We start from the raw sequence: 20332 nt of genomic DNA, 5'->3' as shown, positions 1-20332 counted from the left end.
GAACTGGGACTAAAAGAGTCAGGAGGGAGGTGCTCCAGGGACTGGACACCCTCTCTCAGCATGTGTCTCTCTGCCTCATTCTCTCCATCCAGTTCATTTTCTCTCCTATCTTCCTCTCTTCACGCAGTTTGTTTCCTCATACTAGCAGCATTCGCACAACCTATTACAGCCAGCCATTCTCTCCTCTACCAGCCTATTCTCCTCTGCCCCTTTCTGCTTCAACCTTCACTCTAAGCCTCTAAGCTTAACTCTTCCCATGGGAGAGGTGATCACCACAAAGCATCTTTCTGAGCCAAAACACAAGCTTACAAGTGTTTGAGCCACCTATGGATTCTCTGCTCTTGGGTCAGGAGCCTGCCGTGGTCCAACCAACTGAAGCCAAGGACGCTGCTGTTCAGAACAAGGCCTTTAGGCAGCAGGAGCTGTCAAAAGAGACTATTCCTTAGGAAAGAAAAGTGTGGGCAGGGCAGGCAATGAGCCACATCGCCAGCCCACAGGGTCATTATTGATTCTGTCCTCACCACAGTCCAGAGCAAAATGCTGAGCACATAATAAACTGAACCAACCAACACGGGGGGTAAGGGTCATTCACTAAGTGCCACTATGCCCCTGACACTGTCCTGGATGCACAGGGAATACAAAGATTAAATAAGAACCAGTCACTGTTTTCCAAAGCTGTTAATTCAAACGTGTCACTGAACTAGCTACTTGACCTTTGACACGCACCTCAACCACTTGGGCCACAGTTTCCTCAACTATCAGATGGGACCATCTTCACCAATCTCCAGGAGCACTGTAACGTCCTATAAGGTAATCTTTGTAAAAATGCTTTGAAAAATATACATGCCAATCAAAAACAATACTGTAGCCTCTCAGTACTTAATGAAATCCTCTCATATGGCATAGGTTTTACATTATTTTCTGGTCCTTTCTCTTTTCCCATCTCCCATGATATAGAATCCATCAACTGCTACTATTTGAAAGAACAATCCCGGTATTACCACTATATTTTCATTACCTGAATGGCTCACTCAAATGATGATTAAGAAAATTCATTCACTACTGTCAAAAAGACAACAAACAAGAAGTGCTAGTGAGGATGCAGAGAAAAGGGAACCCTCATGAATTGTTGGTGGAAATGTAAACTGGTGCAGCCACTATGGTAAACAGTGTGGAGGTTCCTCAAAAAATTAAATATAGAGCTATCATATGATCCAGCAATTTCACTCCTGGGTATTTATCCAAAGAAAAAAGAAACACTAATTAGAAAAATATATGTATCACTATGTTCATTGCAGCATTATTTATAATAGCCAAGATTAGGAAGCAACCTAAGTGCCATCAGTAGATGAATGAATAAAGAAGATGCAGTGTGTGTGTGTATGTATACATATAATGGAATATTACTCAGCCATAAAAGAGAATGAAATCTTGCCATTTGCGACAACATGGATGGACCTAGACGGTATTATGCCAAGTGAAATAAGTCAGAAAAAGACAAATGCTGAATGATTTCATTTCTATGTGGAATCTATAAAACAAGCGAACAAACATAACAGAAACAGCATCATAAATACACAGAACAAACAGGTGGTTGCCAGTGGGAATTGGAGTGGGGGGTAGAGACACAGGTGAGGAAGATTAAAAGGTACAAACTTTCAGGTGCAAAATATGAGTCATGCGTATGAAATGTACAGTGTGGGGAATATAGTCAATAATTATGCAATATCTTTGCATGGTGACAGATGGTAACCAGACATTGTGGTGATCATTTTGAAATGCATAGAAATATCGAATCACTATGTTGTGTAACAGAAATTAACATACTATTGTAGGTCAATTATACTTCAAAAACAAACAAACCAACCAACTCATAGAAAAAGAGATCAGATTGGGGGTTATCAGAGGTGGGGTATGGGGGGAGGGGAAATCAGATGAAGGCAGTCAAAAGGTACAAACTTCCAGTTATAAGATAAATAAGTACTAGGGATGTAATGTACAACGTGACAAATATAATTGTTTATATATGAAAGTTGTATGTTATATATAAAATTTGTTAAGAAAGTAAATCCCAAGAGTTCTCATCACAAGGAAATTTTTTTCTGTTTCTTTAGTTTTGTATCTTTATGAGTTGATGAATGTTCACTAAATTCATTGTGGTAATCATTTCATGATGTATGTAAGTCAAATCATTATGCTGTACACCTTAAAATTATACAGTGCCATATGTCAAATATAGCTCCATAAAACTGGAAGAAATAAATAAGAAAAAAAAGAAAATGCACTTCACTCAGAAGTGTAAAAAACGAATGTACACATTTTTACTGTGTACATTTAAAGACAGCACTATCATTTATTCAATGTGCATCTATAAGGTGCCCTGTATATTTTTTCATTATATTACAAATGACAATAAGAATGTACTAAATCCCTAAGTAGGACACAGGTTAGTTTTGACTCTTGTGTGGCCTTCTCCCCAGAGCAGTTTCACTGAGTACTTCCTAAGTGCTGTAATCCGAAAATCATAGCTACTAGAGCTCAGAGCCCCCATTTTTTAACATGGGGGCTCTTAAGAGGAAAAATAATAAAATGGCCTGTCTCAAACCCCTATAATCCAATTCTCCTAAAATCTGTATCTTTTTTCCTAAAATCACTTTACCACTTGCCAAACATTAAAGGGGGGAGGGGGCGGGGGTGAAGGATGGACATCAGTGATGTTGTGAGAACATGAGCCACCCTTTATAGGATTCAAGTATGGGTTTATGTGGCAGAAAAATAAAGCTCCAGATATGCACTGTTTTGGCTTCGCTATGAACAAAATGAAAACATATTTACCAACTGACTGCCACATGCTAGGCCGGATGCTGAGGGCTCATCAGAGGATGAAGACAGCCTAGGCCGTCCAAAAGCTTACTGGCCTTTACCCTCGGGCATCTGTTGCTCATTGCTCACAAGTGTAGCCATTCAACATCTGGCCCTGGGTGGAGCAAAGAAAACAGCTTCCACCTTGCTAAAAAGTCCGCTCAGCTGGCCAAAAGGCAGGTATCAGGTAAAGGGAAAAACAAAACCTCAGACGGGAGCTGGGTGAGACTCCGCTGCAGGAGGCGGAACTGCAGAGACTGTAATGCACAGCACCGGCTGAGCGCCCAAGCCCAATTAAGGCTCCTCCCGCTCAGAGAGGCGAGGGGCTGTGGATCAAAGGATCCTGCAACCTGGGAAAGGCAGATTCAGTTCCCGGGGAGCCGTGATATGGGTGCTGCAAAAAGGTGGGCGGCTGGCTGGAGCTGTGCTCCCTAGAATGGAGAAGCAGACTGGAGACAGTGGTTTGTGCACTAGTGGGGAGGGAGGTGGGCAGGGCGTGAGCGCAGAGACCCAACAGTCACGCTGCCGTGTAAAGCGAGCCTTGGGGATCCCTCCGAGGACACCAATTTCGGGGCTCTGCAGCTGGAAAGGGGTCTGCACTGATGGCGGCGCAGGGAGAAGGGTTCGCAAATACACACACACTCACATTGTCTCTCTCTCCCTCTCTCTCTCTCTCTCTCACACCGCCTGACCCTCGGCTGGCCCCGAGCCGCCCCCGCGCGCGCTCCGCACCCAGCTTCGTGCTGCGGCAGCTACTCACCCTCCGCGCGGGAGCGGATCTCCGACACGGTCCTCCGCATGGTGGACATCGCGGCGGCCGCCGCAGGTGGCTCTTCAGACCAGACTCTGCACCTGTCACGGCGCCGCGCGGGCGGAGGATCTGGCTTCCCCGCGCCGAGCGCTCAGCAGCCGCGCGGGCCCAGCCGCCCACCCAGGGCAGTGCCGCTGCCGGGCGAGGCCCTCGCACACCGGCGAGAGAAGGAGGAGGTAATGAAGGCGGCGGCGTCCGCAGAGCTGAGCGAGCTCTGCCTGCAGCCACGGAGGGAGCGGCGAGGCAAGGGGCGGAGCTTCGGCGTCTGCGTCCGGGCAGGGATCCTCAGAACGCCCACTCACTCGCACAACTGCAGCGCTGCGGGGAAGGCGGGAGAGGGGCGGGGAGAGACTCCGGAGAGCCTCCTGCGCCCCGCCCTGCTTTGGACCGTACCATCCCTGAGTGGGGAGAGGCAGATGCCGGCCTCTTCCACCACAGGCGCCCTCGTCCCTCATCGTGGCTTCGGCTCTTCCTGTCTTTTCTCAATGCTTTTCTGCTTCTTCCAAGGCTTGGCCAGAGAGGAAGGGGTACTGTGGCTCCTGCATCCTTGCAAATCCTCTCCCGCCACCCTCTAGTTTTAATAACAATGGAGTCGCCCGTGGTGCGGAAGTGGGGTTGGGTCTAAGTGGGCTGGAGAGCGGCGAAAGGGCCTGGGGCGTCAAGGGCTTGGAGCTGCGGAAAGGCACTGCGTGTTGGCCACCTCCAGATGCAATTCTAGCCTCCATGCACCGCCAACAGCCCTCGCGACCTGAGTCGCGCCTGGTCCACGAGCAACAGGTTCTGAGGCCGGGGTCCTCGGGCGCTGGTGGCTCCTCCTGCCCTTGGTGCTCATGTGCGTCTGGGGCCGGCCTGCGAGTGGCCGGGTGCATTCAGCTAGTGCGTGTTCTGCAGACTGACAAAGCTCTGGACTTGCAGTAAAGTCAACTATTGGGCCAGGTGCTTCAAATTTTGCTTTTAGTCAAACATGCAGGAAGTTGGGAGCAGTAGTTTTACCTGAAAAGGGGAGAGGGAGCCTAGTATAAAGTCCGTAAATACATTAAATTTTAGTTTGCCCCATATCCTACAAATAAGGGTAACTTCGTTACCTTTTATTTTGTGTAAGGAAATCTATGCTAACAAGTTATCAGAACAAGTACGGTAGTTTTTATTTATCGTTGATTTCATCTTTAAGTTAGGCTGTAAGGTTTTATATATTGAATAGATCGTGGCGAGCCGCTGAAATGGCGAGAAAGGAATAAATTGAGTTGGAAACAATTTGCTGCTTCTCTCATCTTGTGCTCTTCCTCCAGCACTCGGTGGAAGAGGGCTTTACGTGGAGGCGTTTATTGTGAACTTCTTTCAGGTCCTGAAGGGAGAGATCTGGAAAGGTTTGAACAGAGAGATAAGTGATTATTCCCAAGCCTCATGAAAAAATAAAACCTGCTGATAGCATCTTATCTCCATTTGTGGTGTTTCCTCTGTCTCCTGCAGGTAGCGTTTGCTAATCAGAGCCCTGCCCTACATTAATTCTGAGTCTGGTGCTCAGTACATATTTATGAAGAACCCACTCTACTTGGCTCTGATTCGGAGGCTGGGATTAGAACAAAGAAAATGTACTTCCAGCATTCATGAAACATTGCAGGGTAGAGCAGGACTCAAAGGTGTTTATTTCAGTGATGGTCTTGATTTACAAGTATGGTCTTCTAAAAGTAAGAAATGAACACACAGCCTTTTCAGGACAGTCATCACTGGCCCTTTTTATTCCTTTCCAGGTCCAGGATCTCCTTGTATAAAGCAGACTCTCTCTGGCTTGATGAACATGCATCTGAAAAAAATTAAAAGGGTAAGTACAACAAGGAAATAGTTTTAAAAAATCAGCTCTAAAAGTTAGTGAACAGAAACCAGAGAAAAATGCAGTGCTTTTGTGATTAATGTTTTAGATAGAATTTTATATAAAGCCAGAACCAGCTTTTATTCAGAATCAGTGCACAGCAGCATACCAGTGTTTGATTAATAAGCAATCACCTTTGTAATTCCTATGGACCCTGAAATGAAGTTCAATTCTGCTTATTTACAGATAGTAATTAACTGGAGTTCCAGAGATTACCTCTGTTTTCTATAGATCAATCTATTTTATATATGTCTGTGTGTCTGTGTGTTTCCCATTAACAACCCATCGGCAAAGTTGACAACATACATCATTCATACAGAAAATGACAAGAGTCTTTCATACAGAGATGAACATTTCATGATATAGTCCATAGCTCACTGTATGTCCTTTCCCAAGTTATGCTATCACTTTATCCATAATGGCAAGAGTATCCTACCTAACTCATTTCTGTCTTGTTTGTTTTGTTTTCCCCAGTTTTGTTTTTTAACATCTTTATTGGAGTATAATTGCTTTACAATGTTGTGTTAGTTTCTGCTGTATAACAAAGTGAATCAGCTATACGTATACATATATCCCCATAATCCCTCCCTCTTGCATCTCCCTCCCACCCTCCCTATCTCACCCCCGCCAACTCATTTCTGAAAAACCATTCATTTCTGATTGTTAGAACGCGCACATGTTTTTATTGGTTCAGAACCCTGATTGAAGTTGAATGTTGTACTAATCTGCATGTGCTTGATTTCAAAGTCCTCTCAGATCTCCTCATCTTCCATTGCACAGTGTGCTAGCCCCTGGCAGGGAACTCTGGTGCCAGCCACATGACCTTGTCACAGAACCTGTAATACAACTCAGATGTCAGCAAGATCGTTTAAAAACATTCAGGTCCTGCGACTGAACTGTTGATGGACTTAGAAGGAAGCGGGTTATTCAAGAATAACTTTTCCAAGGGCCAGGTTTTATCCTCCACAAAGTACCCACTGAATGCATAACATGTGTGAAGTGCCCAGCCAGAACGCTAAGTTACAGAGACAATGCATTTGTTAAAGTAACCAGCAGTGTAACAAGATGGCTGACACTTAATGCCAAATAGGCCAGCAGCAACACTAGAAGCATTGAGAGAAGGGGAGATTCCAAAAGCTGAGTGATCAACATACTTGAGCTAGGTTTTGAAGTAGGGGTTAGGTCGGTAGAAGTGAAAAGGAAACATCATTCCAGGTAGGAATGCTTGGCATATAGTTAAGTGCTCAATTATGATTTTTTAATGAATGGTTAAGGAAATGGAATGATAGAAGACTATATATGGTTGGGGAGAACCAAGAGACCAATTGGACTGCAGGGATCTCACTGAGAATCTGTGCACTTTATTTTTATTTTTTCTAATTTTATTGAAGTATATTTGATTTACAATGTTGTGTTAATTTCTGCTGTACAACAAGTGACTCAGTTATGCATATATATATATTTTTCATATTCTTTTCCATTATGGTTTATCACAGGGTATTGAATATAGTTCCCTGTGCTATACAGTAGGACCTTGCTGTTTATCCATTCTATATATAATAGCTTACATCTGCTAACCCTAAACTCCCAATCCATCTCTCCCGCCGACCCCCTCCCCCTTGGCAACCACACCTCTGTCTGTTCTCTATATCTGTGAGTACGTTTCATAGATATGTTCATCTGTACACTTAAAATGTGGGAATTGTATGTTATGTGAATTATATCTTAATAAAGCTGTTTAAAAAGTTGTCTCTAGAGGTGTGAGCCACAAAAATTATCAAGTCCAGCAAGTCAAAGAGATGTTGAGCATATTCCTGTCTTGGTGGGTTTTCACTTACTAATTATGTGATGTTGCCTTGAGTTTGTTGTTGTTGGGGACACCGAGAATTAAGAATTGGTCCTTCTTGGGAGGAACTCATAGTTAACTAGGTGACAGAGGCATGCTCACTAATTTACTAATTTATGATATACCCAGGAGTGCTTTGGGAACTTACATCCTGAAGGTAGTTGGAGATGTACTTGAGAACCCTGCTTCTGATTGAGAAGGAGGAATGCAAAGTTGAATACTATACGACTATAGAATACAGATGCTGGATAATGCTGGCAACTACATTCTAAATTCTTTTGCAAAAGCACAAAATAATGGGGTAAATTAATCTTAAAGTTTAGATAATTATATCTTTTAGTTTAAAATTGAGGTTAAGATATAACATAAATTCTATCTAGTCGCAAAGCTACCTGGTTATTGTAAGAAAAGATGCTTATTACCTTTGGTGTGTGGTTGGTATATTGATTCAATGGATGGTGAAGATACTGTTATGGTTAAGAGATTATTATGACATCATTATGGTATGGTTAAGATATTATTATGCTGTTGGGCTTGTAAGGCATTTTCCCCAAGTCTTCCCATCTTGATTGCTCTTTTTCTGTCACCATCGTTTACATGCACACCGCTCCGGTGCACCAGCAAGTTCTTTAGGCTCAGTTTTAAAAATATGTCTTACTTCTATCCACATTTCATCTCCACCTCTACCTTGTACAGGCCCCCATCATCGTTCACCCGCAGTAGCCTCCTAACTGATCTCCCTGCTTTTACTTTTGTCGCCCATTCATAGTTATTATTATTTAAAAACACAAATGAGTTTATTATTTTAGGATGAGTCAATGTCATTATTATTATTTTAAAAAACAAATGAATTTTAATTTCTTTAAAACACAAATGAGTTTATGTCATTTCTTAGGACTTCAGTGGCTTCCGGCGGCACCTGGATTGAAGCCCAAACCCTTTCTGATCTTGCCCTTGCCTGCCTCTCGGGCTCATCTCCTTTTACCCCTTATTTGGTCATTGGGCTCAGATTATCCCAGCCCACCCCAGCTGATATTGCCCCACTTCCCCAATGCTACCACCACCACATTGCCTTAGTCTGTTTTTCTCATAGCACTTATCTCTGAAGTTTTCTTGTTTGTTGGTTTACCTGTTTATGATAAATAGGTCTTGCTCTGTTGTCTTACTTATTACAATTTGTCTAACGTTAAGAACAGTGTGTGTCAAATGGCACAGGATCAATAAATATTTGTTGAATGAATGAATGAACTGAAAAATGAGTGTACTGTGAATGATCTGGTTCCTTAAGATTGGAGACTGGAAATAAGTCAAAGAATAGATAGTATTTTATTTGAATAGATAATAAGTTTTACCCTTCATAAGCATGTATACTGGAATATATTACTTTGTCATGAAATAATAGAACATATTTGCTATGAAGTACTTGATACCAGAAGAAGCTTCTGAATACCATATTGGCTTTTGTTAAAATCAAATGATCGAATTTTTAAAACAATAGACTGATTGGAGTAGCTTGTTCTTGCTGGACTCACTGTAACAAAACCCATATAACACAGAGATGTGTGTGCAAAGATATTCACTGAAGCATTGTGTAGGGGCAAAAAGAATGTAGTCATCACCATGTGCTGATATGGAAAGAGTATCAAAATATATTAAGTAAAAAAATGCCTGTAATAAAACAGGGTGTATAATATGATTCATTTTGGTAAATAAATGAATTATATATATAATTTTATAGAAAAGCATAAAACAATAATTTACCTTTGGGTAGAAGGACTGGGGTAGTGAGGTTCCTATTTTTCCTATTTTATACTTTTCTGCATTGTTTGCATTTTCTAACTATAAGATTTTTTTTTTAAGTGTCAATAGGGGTTATTTGGATTTTGCTTTTTTTTGTGTGTAGTAATAAGTGTCATGTCTTTAAAGCACTCGTGTTTTTAAAAGTGCACTCAGAAACCATCAGAATATTCAAGAGAATTTAATCAGAATAAGAAATGCCAGATGAAAAAACAAAACAAAAGAAAAACTGATTTCAACCAAAAGCTCTAAATCCACTGTCACTGAATAATCCAGTCACTTATTCTTCCTCAAAATGTTAAAATCAATACTTTTATCTCATGCCTGTGATTCATTTCTCATGAGTTTACCATTCTCTTTCCAAACATGTTAGCAAAGTTTTAAGTCAAAGTTATAATGTCTTTAAACATTATTATCTTCTTCATATAGTGGGAATTTCCAACAAAAAATAGTTCAATGATTTTTTTCTTCACTATAATTGAAAATATTTTGCTCCTGTTTAAATGAAATGAGATTTAAAATGTTGATTTGTTTTATATGAAAAGACTCAATAGAAAAAAATTTTAAAATATACTCCAGTACATTTAAAATAGTGTTTGATTCACACACAAGTTTTCAGAAAAAACATTTACTGAATTTTTTACTCAAAAAGTAAATGAACGTTCAAGGCAAAATAATCCTGGTATTGAGATCTTGAATTCAGACTTATCATTTCAAACTGATAAGAAACTAATTAAATGGCATGATTTTTACTTTAAAAATTTCCATTCTACCAGAGCCAGGAAGTGAAAATTAATTCTTAATTTAGAAGTGCTGTTTCTTTTCCAAAACTTAACAAAACAACATTCCAGTAATGCTGAGTCTCTGTAAAATATTATTGTAAAATATACTTCATGGATAATACACTTACTGTAGTATTTTCATGAATTCTGATATTTTAAAAAGCAGCTTTATCGAGGTATAATTGACACACAATAAACTTAATATGTTTAAAGTGTAGAATTTAATAACTTTGGACATACATATAAACACCTACGAAGCCATCACCACATTCAAGATAATAAACATATCCATCATTTCCAGAAATTTCCTCTTGCCCCTTGGTATGGTTGTTATGTATAACTAGAGATGCTTTTTCTTCGTGCATTCAGTGCAGTTTATTGAGTGCCCACCACGTTCTGGATACTGAGCTGAGTATTTAAGATTGAATGGTCAGCTAAACCAATAGGTTCTGGACCAATGAAAAATTATGATCAAATGATTATGTAAATAAGTAAATATAAAATCACAACTATATATCATATTCTAATGGAAAGATAGTCTACACCTGTATATATTGATTGTACTTCGAAGTATTTCTGGGCTTTCACACTTATATCTGGAACTCTTAAAAATGTGTATATGTACCTTTATAATATATCTGAAAATAGACATTAACATTTTATTTCTACTGGATGTTATGGCATTTATCTTGAAAATGGTGTCATGTTTCTTATATGAAAAGGATAACCAGTGAAGACAAGAAATTTTATTATAATTTATTTCTTTGATGTTTACCAGAAAGCCAATATTGGAAATGAAAAAACTCCTAAGAAAATTTCACTTCTTTTTCTTGCCATTGTCATATTAGGTGTTATTTCAAAGGAGGAGAGGTGATAATAATGAGGTAAAAGTATTGAAAGAAAGGAATGTTTATTAAAAATTGAATATAGCGGTAAATGACATAAATATGATTATGAAATACAATTTTGTAGTTCCATCACTTTTAATTTGGAAAGAATGCCAGACTTAAGATGGTTTCCTGATGAATTGAAATAAGCCATAGCTATCAAATGTGAAATATTTGCCGATTGCTTTTGGGCCTCTTGGATGATATATCCACTGCTCAGGTTCATAACTCACTGCAGTGTTTAGCAGATATATTGGAAAATCACAATGTTGTTGTTTTTTTCCCTCTGACCCCAGAAATTCTCAGGAACAACATTTGCTGGAAAGAGGAATCATTTATCACTGTAGATTCTTTCCAACTTTGAACTCTGAGGAAATCTACCAAATGGAGAAAGAGAATCAATACTTAACTCAGGAATTACATTTTAGTATTCACTCTAAAGAAAGAAGCCAGGGGGAAAATACTATAAAGAAAAGGCGTAAAGAAGGTAAACCAGCTATAGATTCAGGGCTTGTGGAAGCTGGATATTCCGGAGGCAAGAGTGAAGTGAGCTAGTGCCAAGGACGGGAGCAGAGGCTTGGACCTCTTGGATAGATCTGCTTCTGGACCTAGGCCTGAAATGTCAGCTCCTCTTCCCTGCCTGTGTTCTCTTGTCTGTTTTTCATTTAGTCTAACCTCTTAAAAGCTGATCTTTGCCTGTTAAATTGGAACCTCTTTCCTCCTGTTCCTGAATCCATGCTATTCTGATTCCAGGTTGCCTCCCAGGCTTTCAGCAGCCATATAGCCTCTAATTGAAGTGGCTGCAGTCTGTTGCCTGCATAGCCCCTCAAGGTTTCCAGTGCCCCTTGGTTTGATCCTGTGCCTAGTGTTGGCCCCCACTGGCTTCTTCTGACTTCCTCTTTTGTGTGTGTGTGTGCGTGTGTGTGTGTGTGTGTCTGTGTTAATTTCTGTTGTACAGCAAAGTGATTCACATACATATATATGTTTTTTTAAATATTCTTTTCCATTATGGTTTATCACAGGATATTGAATATAGTTCTCTGTGCTATACAGTAGGACCTTGTTGTTTATCCATTCTATATATAATAGCTTACATCTACTAACCCTGACCTCTCACTCCATCTCTCCCCCAACACCCTCCCCCTTGGCAACCACTAATCTGTTCTCTGTGTCTGTGAGTCTCCTGACTTGCTCTTGATCTAAAATGACAGTGAAGGAGGAAAAGGGAGACCTGTAGGTTGAGAAATACTGAGAAGATTTGAATAAGTACATGGGAACCAAATTATGGAGGACCATGCAAATCAACAGAGGTGTTAGAATGAATGCACAAGGTGTAAGGGAGTTACAGTAGGCCCTAGGTAGCACAGGATAAAATTGTGTTTTAAAAAGATTTTTGTGGTGGTAACAATAAGGAGCATGAATTACAGTAGAAGTAAAGAGATCAAGATGGAGACGTCAAAGATCTGTTCAATTAACAGAGGAAATGATGATTTTTAAAAAATTAAGCTTGAATGTAACATGAGGCATTTTTCATAATACTTATGGGACTATGGAGAGTAAAGGACAATAGTCTGTTTATCTGAAAAGAAAAGATAATCTTCTCTGTGTAGTTACAGATATAAGTATAGATATAGATATGATTATGTTTGAACTTTTTACATGTTGGGTCGATTTTTTATTGAACCAGAAATTCTGGCATTCACGGAGGGGAGATTACCTTCATTACTTTCTTTGAAAGGTGCTAAGTGTATGTTATATTTTAGCATATGCTTAATTAACAGAAGTGTTTTGTTTATCTTTTAATGTTACCATAGCTTTCAGTAGTCTGAAAAAAATGTATGATTAATCTAAAAACCTCATTGGTATCAATCCTGGCTTAATGAAAAGAACTGGAATCAGAAGACCTGGTTTGCACCTCAGTTCTGGTTCTTTCTAGTGGTTGGATTTTGAGAATATCATTAAAAAACCTTTCAGAACCTCAGATTGGCTAGTGGGTTAACATACAGGCTTTACAGTCAAACAGCTAGATTCATATACAGGTTCTACCACTTACCAGTAGTATGACTTTGGCCAAGTTACCTAACTTCTCTGTGCCTCAGTTTCTTCATACATAAACGGGGACTAATTATAATACCTATTTTATCAGAATGTTGTGAGAAGTACATGAGATAATTTATTATAATGGACTGTACAAATTTTAGCTATTATCATCTGGTGCATCCAAACTGTTTTTATACTCTGAGTGACGTAAAATTAAATGATTTTAGGTACTAGAGGCATTTCCCTCAATATTGCCTTTCTTTGTATAGTCAAATACCATACGTTTACTTAATCTGTCATTTGTATGACAGATGGCAGGAATGTTGAACATGTAATTTTAATGCAGGATTCTATTTATGGGTTTCAAGAGACTTGCTGCAAGAATGCTGATTAGTAATATTTATTAAAATGCTAAAACAAATACGTCTTCTTATGTCATTCAGAATAAGATTCAACTGTATATAATAGAAAACCCAAAATAACGGTGATCTATATGAAGCGGGAGTTTATTTCTTTGTCATATAAAAGAAGTCTGAAGATAGACTCCACACTGGCATCAAAGAATCAGGGTCTTCCCTTTCTGCTCTGCATGCTAACATATGGCTTCCATCCTCAGGGTCACCTCATGGTCCTAGCTGTCTTCTGGTATGCCAGCTATAACATCTGCATTGGAAGATGGGAAAAGGAATAAAGATAAAAAGAGATCCCAGCAGGCTTAGATAGATCTCTTTAAGCATCCATTCCTGAAGTCTCCAAAGAAATTATGCTTAAATCTTATTAGCCAGAACTTAGTCTCATGGCCACACCTAGCTGAAAGGGAGGCTGGTAAATTTAGTTTCTTATTCAGCTGGCAGTGTACCTAGATAAAATTTGAGGTTCTGATACCAATGAGGAAGGAGAGGATGCCTTTGAGGGTAGGCAGCTAGCATTCTCTGGCTTCCTCATAAATCTCAGAAATCATTCTCAAGGTTGCGTTATTAAAATCCTGGAGTTCTTCATGGACATAATAATGAAACTATGTTTTGTTCAAATTGTGTTTTTAAATATTTATAAGAAAAAAGGAAAAGAGTTTGCTTTATTTTAGAAACAGTCTTGATGAAGTAGGTTTTAAATTGATGGAGTTTAGCAAATAATTTATTAAATGCTAATTGAATATAATATTGAATTGAGTACAGTAGAAAATGGATAAATTGTTGATAAGTTATTAGTTATTAAGGTGACTTCCTGTTTTAAAGACAAATAAAATTTAAACATTTATACACCAACAAATTGGACAACCTAGAAGAAATGGATAAATTCCTAGAAACATACAACTTACTGAATCATGATGAAATAGAAAATCTGAACAGACAGATTACTAGCAAGGAGATTGAATCAGTAATCAAAAACCTCTCAACCAACAAAAGTCCGGGACCAAACAACTTCATGGTAAGTTCTACCGAACATTCAATGAAGAATTGTTACTAATTCTTCTCAAACTCTTCCAAAAAATAGAAGAGGGGGAACTCTTACACACACATTTTATGAGGCCAAATTTACCCTGATACCAAAACCAGACAAGGATACCACAAAAAGGAAAATAATAGGCCAATATCCTTGATGAACATCGATGCAGAAATCCTCAACAAAATATTAGCACACAGAATTCAACAATACATTAGAAGGATCATACATCATGATAAAATGGGATTTATTCCATTCATTTAAATGGTTCAGCGTCTGCAAATCAATCAGTGTGATACACCATATTAACAAAATGAAGGATAAAAATCATATGATCATCTCATAGGTGCAGAAAAAACATTTGACAGAATTTAACATCCATTTATGATAAAAACTTTAAACAAACTGGGTATAGAGGGAACATACCTCAACATAATAAAGACCATGTATGACAATCCCACAGCTAACGTCATACTCAACAGTGAAAAGCTGAAACCTTTTCCCTTAAGATCTGGAACAAGACAATGCTGTCCACTCTTACCACTTTTATTCAAGATAGTATTGGAAGTCTTAGCCAGAACAATTAGACAAGAAAAAGAAATAAAAGGCATCCAGATGGAAAGGAAGAAGTAAAACTGTCAACATTTGCAGGTGACATGATATTATATATAGAAAACCATGAAGACTCCATCAAAAAGTGTTAGAACTAATAAATGAATTCAATAGTTGTGGGATGCAAAGTAAATACACAAAAATCGATTGCATTTTACACTAATAACAATGTATTAGGAAGAGAAATTAAGAAAATAATTCCATTTACAATTGCACCAAAGAGAATAAAATACCTAGGAATAAATTTCACCAAGGAGGTGAATGACCTGTGTATTGAAAACTACGGGATATTAATGAAAGAAATCAAAGAAGACACAAATAAATGGAAAGACATTGCATGCTCATGGATTGGAAGAATTAATATTGTTAAATTGTCCATACTACCCAAAGTAAAATATGGATTTTACTGCAGTCTCTATCAAAATTCCAGTTCCATTTTTCACAGAAATAGAACAAATGATCCTAACAATTGTATGGGACCACAAAAGAGCCTACATAGCCAAAGCAATCTTGAGAAAGAAGAGCAAAGCTGGAGGCATCACATTCCCTGATTTCAAACTAAACTATACTAATTAAAACAGTATGGTACTGGCATAAAAACAGACACGTAGATCAATAGAACAAGATAGAGAATCCAGAAATAAACCCACACATATATGGTCAATTAATTTATGACAAATGAGCCAAGAATATACAATGGAGAAAGGACAGTGTCTTCAATAAATGATGTTGGGAAAATTGGATAGCCACTTGTGAAAGAATGAAACCAAATTACTATCTTACATCATCCACAAAAATTAACTCAAGATGAATTAAAGATTTGAGCATAAGACCTGAAACCATAAAACTCGTAGAAGAAAACATAGGCAGTAAGCTCCTTGACATAGGTCTTGGCGCTGATTTTTTGAATCTGACGCCAAAAGCAAAAGAAATAAAAGCAAAAATAAACAAGTAAGACTATATCAAACTACAGAGCTTCTGTACAGCAAAGGAAACCATCAACAAAATGAAAAGGCAACCTATTGAATGGGAGAAAATAATTGCAAGTCATATATCTGATAAGGGGCTGATATCCAAAATATAAAAAGAATTCATACAATTCAATAGCAAGAAAACAAACAACCCAGTTAAAAATAGGCAGAGGATCTGAATAGACATTTTTCCAAAAAAATACAACAGGTACATGAAAAGATGCTCAACATCATTAATCATCAGGGAAATGCAAGTCAAAACCACAATGAGATAACAACCTCACAGCTGTTAGAATGGCTATTATAAAAAAAGACAAGAAATAAGTTTTGCGAGGATGTGGAGAAAGAGGAACCCTCATACACTGTTGGTGAGAATGTAAATTGGTACAACCACTATGGGAAACAATATGGAGGTTCCTCAAAAAATTAAAAATAGAACTGCCATATGATCCAGCAATTCTGCTTCTGGGTATTTATCTGAAGAAAACAAAAACACTAATTTGAAGATATATATGCACTCCTATGGTCATTGTAACATTATTAGCAATAGCTAAGATATGGAAACAATCTTAAGTGTCCATCAATGGATGAATGCATAAAGAAATTGCATATATATATAGAGAGAGACATAATGGAATATTATTTAGCCATAAAAATAATGAAATCTTGCCATGTGTGACAACACAAATGGACTTCCAGGGCATTATGCTAAGTGAAATAAGTCAGAGAAAGACAAATATCATTTGATCTCTCTTATATGTGGAATCTAAAAATAAACAAATGAACAGAAAATAAAAACACAATACGCTCATAGATACAGAGATCAGATTGGTGGCTGCAAGAGACAAGGGTTGTTGGGGGGTGGGAAAAATGGGTGAACTTTTTTTTTAAATTTAAAGAAATTTAATAAAAAGAAAAAATCTTAGGGGTGAAAACAAGACTCACAAAAGCAATGGATGAAATAAACACATAGAAAGGTCTTCTATTTCCATTTTGTCTCTCTTTAAAATCAGAAAAGGGAAAAATTAAAGAATTAGAGGTCTCTGAAGAGAGATGGTACTTAATAGCATTATGGAAGCATCAGTCTTTGAGTTGTGTACAGACTGCACTGTGAGGGAAGGGTGGCATACCATATTACGAAGCTGCTGTGGCCGTCTTGTCGATGTTAGTTTTCCGTGTTCTTGAGGACGGCTTTTGGATCCCGAAAAAGTTATCCAAAGCAAACTTTATTTTTAAAATTTAATATTAAATGTATTAAATTTATATATTAAAAATATAGTTCTTTCTTAAGCTTTGAAATTCAACTTAATCATTTTATTCTACTTAAAAATGTAGCAAATTTTAAGAATTACTTTAAGGAGGTGTTAATGTTTGATTCTTTTCATAAACAAAAACTCCCTTAAATGTTTTAAACTACACTTATTAAGTCGGTACATTTTGTTTTCTTTTTAAGTCCTTTACTCACCTGAAAGAGCCTTCCAAGTACTTAAGTAACCATTAAAATAGGATAAATTTAACTTATAAAAATAAGTCTTAGGCTTTCTTAAATTTTCTAATACTGGTGGATCTCAACATAATTTCTTTGACTAAATCAATTATTCAGTCCTGTCAGTTTAGTTTGGAATCACAAGGATGAAATATTTTTGTAAAAGGTAAAATTCTCTTAAATACATTGATTATTTCTAAACTTTACTAAAAAATATTAGTACTATAAGTTTGATTTACTTAACCATATGAGTGTGTCATTCTCCAGGTTTAAAGCTAATAATTGTCTTGAAAACAACTATGTCATCCACACAATTTTAGGGTTAGCATTCCAAGCACTTTTGGAGATTACACTCTCAGTTGGCTGAGGTTGAATATTAACCAGAGATGTCATTTAGGACATCTGAGCTCTAGAACTACAAATACCCTTGAAATTTTTCTAGCATCTGTGTCTGTCAACAGGACTCATTCTCTAGATTCAAGTAATCCAAATACTTCTCTCCATGTACAGAAGTCCATATTTGGTCCATTTGATTCATTTCAACTAATCCATTACTGTGTTATTCTATTTTACATTCTCTTCATATTTTTTCCTGTCTGTTAACATTAATGTGTACAGTTCTTTCAACGACATTGGATTGGATTTTGTTTATTTTCCAAGGCTTTTTCTAATTGGTTACTTTTAGTTTTAAGGTCTAGGTACCCTGAATGATGATGGTGAATTGAATAGAAACAAACAAATGGAGAAATGGAGAGTTGTCCTGAAGGGAGCATAGAGAGTAGATGTTAGGGTTGGTGATGGATTCTTAGAAAAGGAAACATGAGTAAAGACCTCAGAGATAAGGTGGAGCCCTCAATCCCATTACTCCCCCATCTCTTCAATCCCCAGAACACAGCTGTCAAAACTACGTGAAAAGTACTTTGTTGAGAGTTTTGGAGTTACTGAAAGGGATTATATAAAATGGAAAATAAGAGGATGTTTCTTTTTAAATTTATGGCACTTAAGAAAGACTTTTATGCTAAGTAATTGACCTAATGCCTTTCTTACGAAAGACATTGAGGCAATTTGTTCCATAGACCTTACGGAGTCCTTCCCTTCTGTTATGTGGGAAGCTTAGTTCCTGAAGGAGATCAAAGTCACTAAACTTAAAAAAATACCATTATCACACCTATAAATTAATATTAATTTCTTAATATTATTACACATCTAGCAAAAGCTGAAAATTCTTTAACTTTTAGGAATTCTTTGCAGATAAGTTGAATGGAAGATGAGGGGAAATATTCTCATTATAGAAAAACTCTCGCTGTTAGAACAAATGAACAGTCATAATGAAAGGAAACATTTTACTCAACATATAAGAAATCTTACTGCTTCTAGTATTTCTTTGTAGATTAGATAGTGGAAAAATTTATAGAGTAAACCATAGGTATTTCTTTTTCAATGTCTGCTTCCATAACAGATGTTTAGGGAATGTGTGTGTTGGCAATGAGATGCCACTTTCAGCAAGAGAAAACAGGAGTAGCACACTTACTGAAATTTCCATTCTGCCAAAAACCTGGTCCAATGCATGTTTCACCCTAAATATTAAGAGGGAAAGCTCATCTCACATTCTCTCAATTTCATCGCAGTTTGTTTTCTGGCATTGGGAACGAAATAGGGACTTTTGCTTTTGTTTCTGTTTTTTTCTTATCACAATGCAGTAAGACTCGGAACAACTGACAACTGAGAATGTTGAAACAGTGAGTGAATTATTTGGATTGGTCACCTTGAAGAAGCCTAAAGAATTTGGCAGGCATTCAAAAGCCAGAGATTGAACGAGTTAAGGGTAAAATTGACCTGTCTTGCAGCTTTCTGTCCAAAGGACTGCCTCCTTCTATTGCAGCTTTGGAGTCTGAATTGTCTTGTTTAGAACACTGAGAAGTTTTGAAAGCCCTGACATATATCCATAAAACTCTATCAAGCAAGGTTGAGGAAACTGCTTCCTTCCACGCATACACAGGTATCCAGGCAGCTTGCTCAGGCATACAGAGAGCAATTCAGAGCAAAGCAGCCTGTTCCCCTTGAGCTCTGTTCTCTTATTTCCTCGGAGTACATTCAGCCATCTGAGCATCTGACTCAGACATAGCGGAGATACTGTTGCTGCCAGAGGGTAATAGTTTGTTCTGTTTTCCTGGAATGCCCTTGCACTGAGAACATTAGAGGCTGGGGAACTCAATGAATTTTCCCACTAAGTGCATTTCTCACTAGCTCTTCCTGCCTCTTATTTCTTCCTACGCCTCTTATTTCTTCCTACCATTTTAAAGGGAACAGCCATCCCACTTTTTAGGCCACCAGCTTGTCTGTGGAATCGGTTGAGTGCATTTAGTGCGTACAGAAGAGATGCTTACAGAGCAGGTAGCAGAACTAAGAATAGGAAGTTTCATTTTTCCAGTCCCTTGGAGAACGAGATATTTCATGTAAGTGTATTTTTCTAGACAGCTGAAACTTCTGCCCTAAACATCAAAATTTGTTTTTAACTTAGGGAAGTGGTATAGCGTAGTGGTTAAGCACAAAGACTCTAAGACTCTGAGACAGATTGTCTGTATTTAAATGCTGACTCTGCCACTTTCTAGCTTTGTAACTTTGGGCACTGTACTTAACCCCTCTTGCCTCAGTTTCCTTATCTGTAAAGTGGGGATAATAATAGGCTCTATCTTATAGAGTTTTTGTGAGGATTAAACAGTGGGTTAATGTATGTAAAGCCCTTAGAACAATGCCAAATATGTTAAATCATAGAAGAGTTGTTACTATTATTAGTAATTCAACTATTTGTATACAAATATTGCTACAAAATGGTACTCATTGTTTTACAGAATATATTGAGCATTGAGTACCTCAGTGCCTTTGCACACAGAGAAGTAGTATAGTCATGCCTTCAGACAGTGC

General features: G+C 37.9%; 2 protein-coding genes across 7 annotated transcripts in view; one reads left to right on the top strand and one right to left on the bottom strand.

Annotated features, from left to right (window-relative positions):
* Positions 1–3913, bottom strand: part of ATP8A1 (ATPase phospholipid transporting 8A1) — a 238085-nt gene extending 234172 nt beyond the window's left edge. For both annotated transcript variants that reach the window (XM_029235506.1, XM_029235508.1), the window contains exon 1: positions 3623–3913. In XM_029235506.1, coding sequence (XP_029091339.1) covers positions 3623–3671 — 49 coding nt within the window. In that variant the 5' untranslated portion in view covers positions 3672–3913. The remainder of the gene's footprint in view (positions 1–3622) is intronic.
* A 380-nt stretch (positions 3914–4293) lies between these two features.
* Positions 4294–20332, top strand: part of GRXCR1 (glutaredoxin and cysteine rich domain containing 1) — a 329808-nt gene continuing 313769 nt past the window's right edge. For 4 of the 5 annotated variants that reach the window (XR_003795458.1, XR_003795455.1, XR_003795457.1 and 1 more), the window contains exons 1-2: positions 4294–4609; positions 5425–5495. The gene's annotated coding sequence lies outside the window, so the exon portion shown is untranslated. The remainder of the gene's footprint in view (positions 4610–5424; positions 5496–20332) is intronic. The other variant, XR_003795456.1, reaches the window with a different exon arrangement.

The sequence above is a fragment of the Monodon monoceros genome, unplaced genomic scaffold (genome assembly GCF_005190385.1).
Source record: "Monodon monoceros isolate NGI ecotype Baffin Bay Population unplaced genomic scaffold, NGI_Narwhal_1 Super_Scaffold_20, whole genome shotgun sequence".
Taxonomy (NCBI): domain Eukaryota; kingdom Metazoa; phylum Chordata; class Mammalia; order Artiodactyla; family Monodontidae; genus Monodon; species Monodon monoceros.
This window is presented reverse-complemented; position numbering and strand designations above follow the sequence as displayed.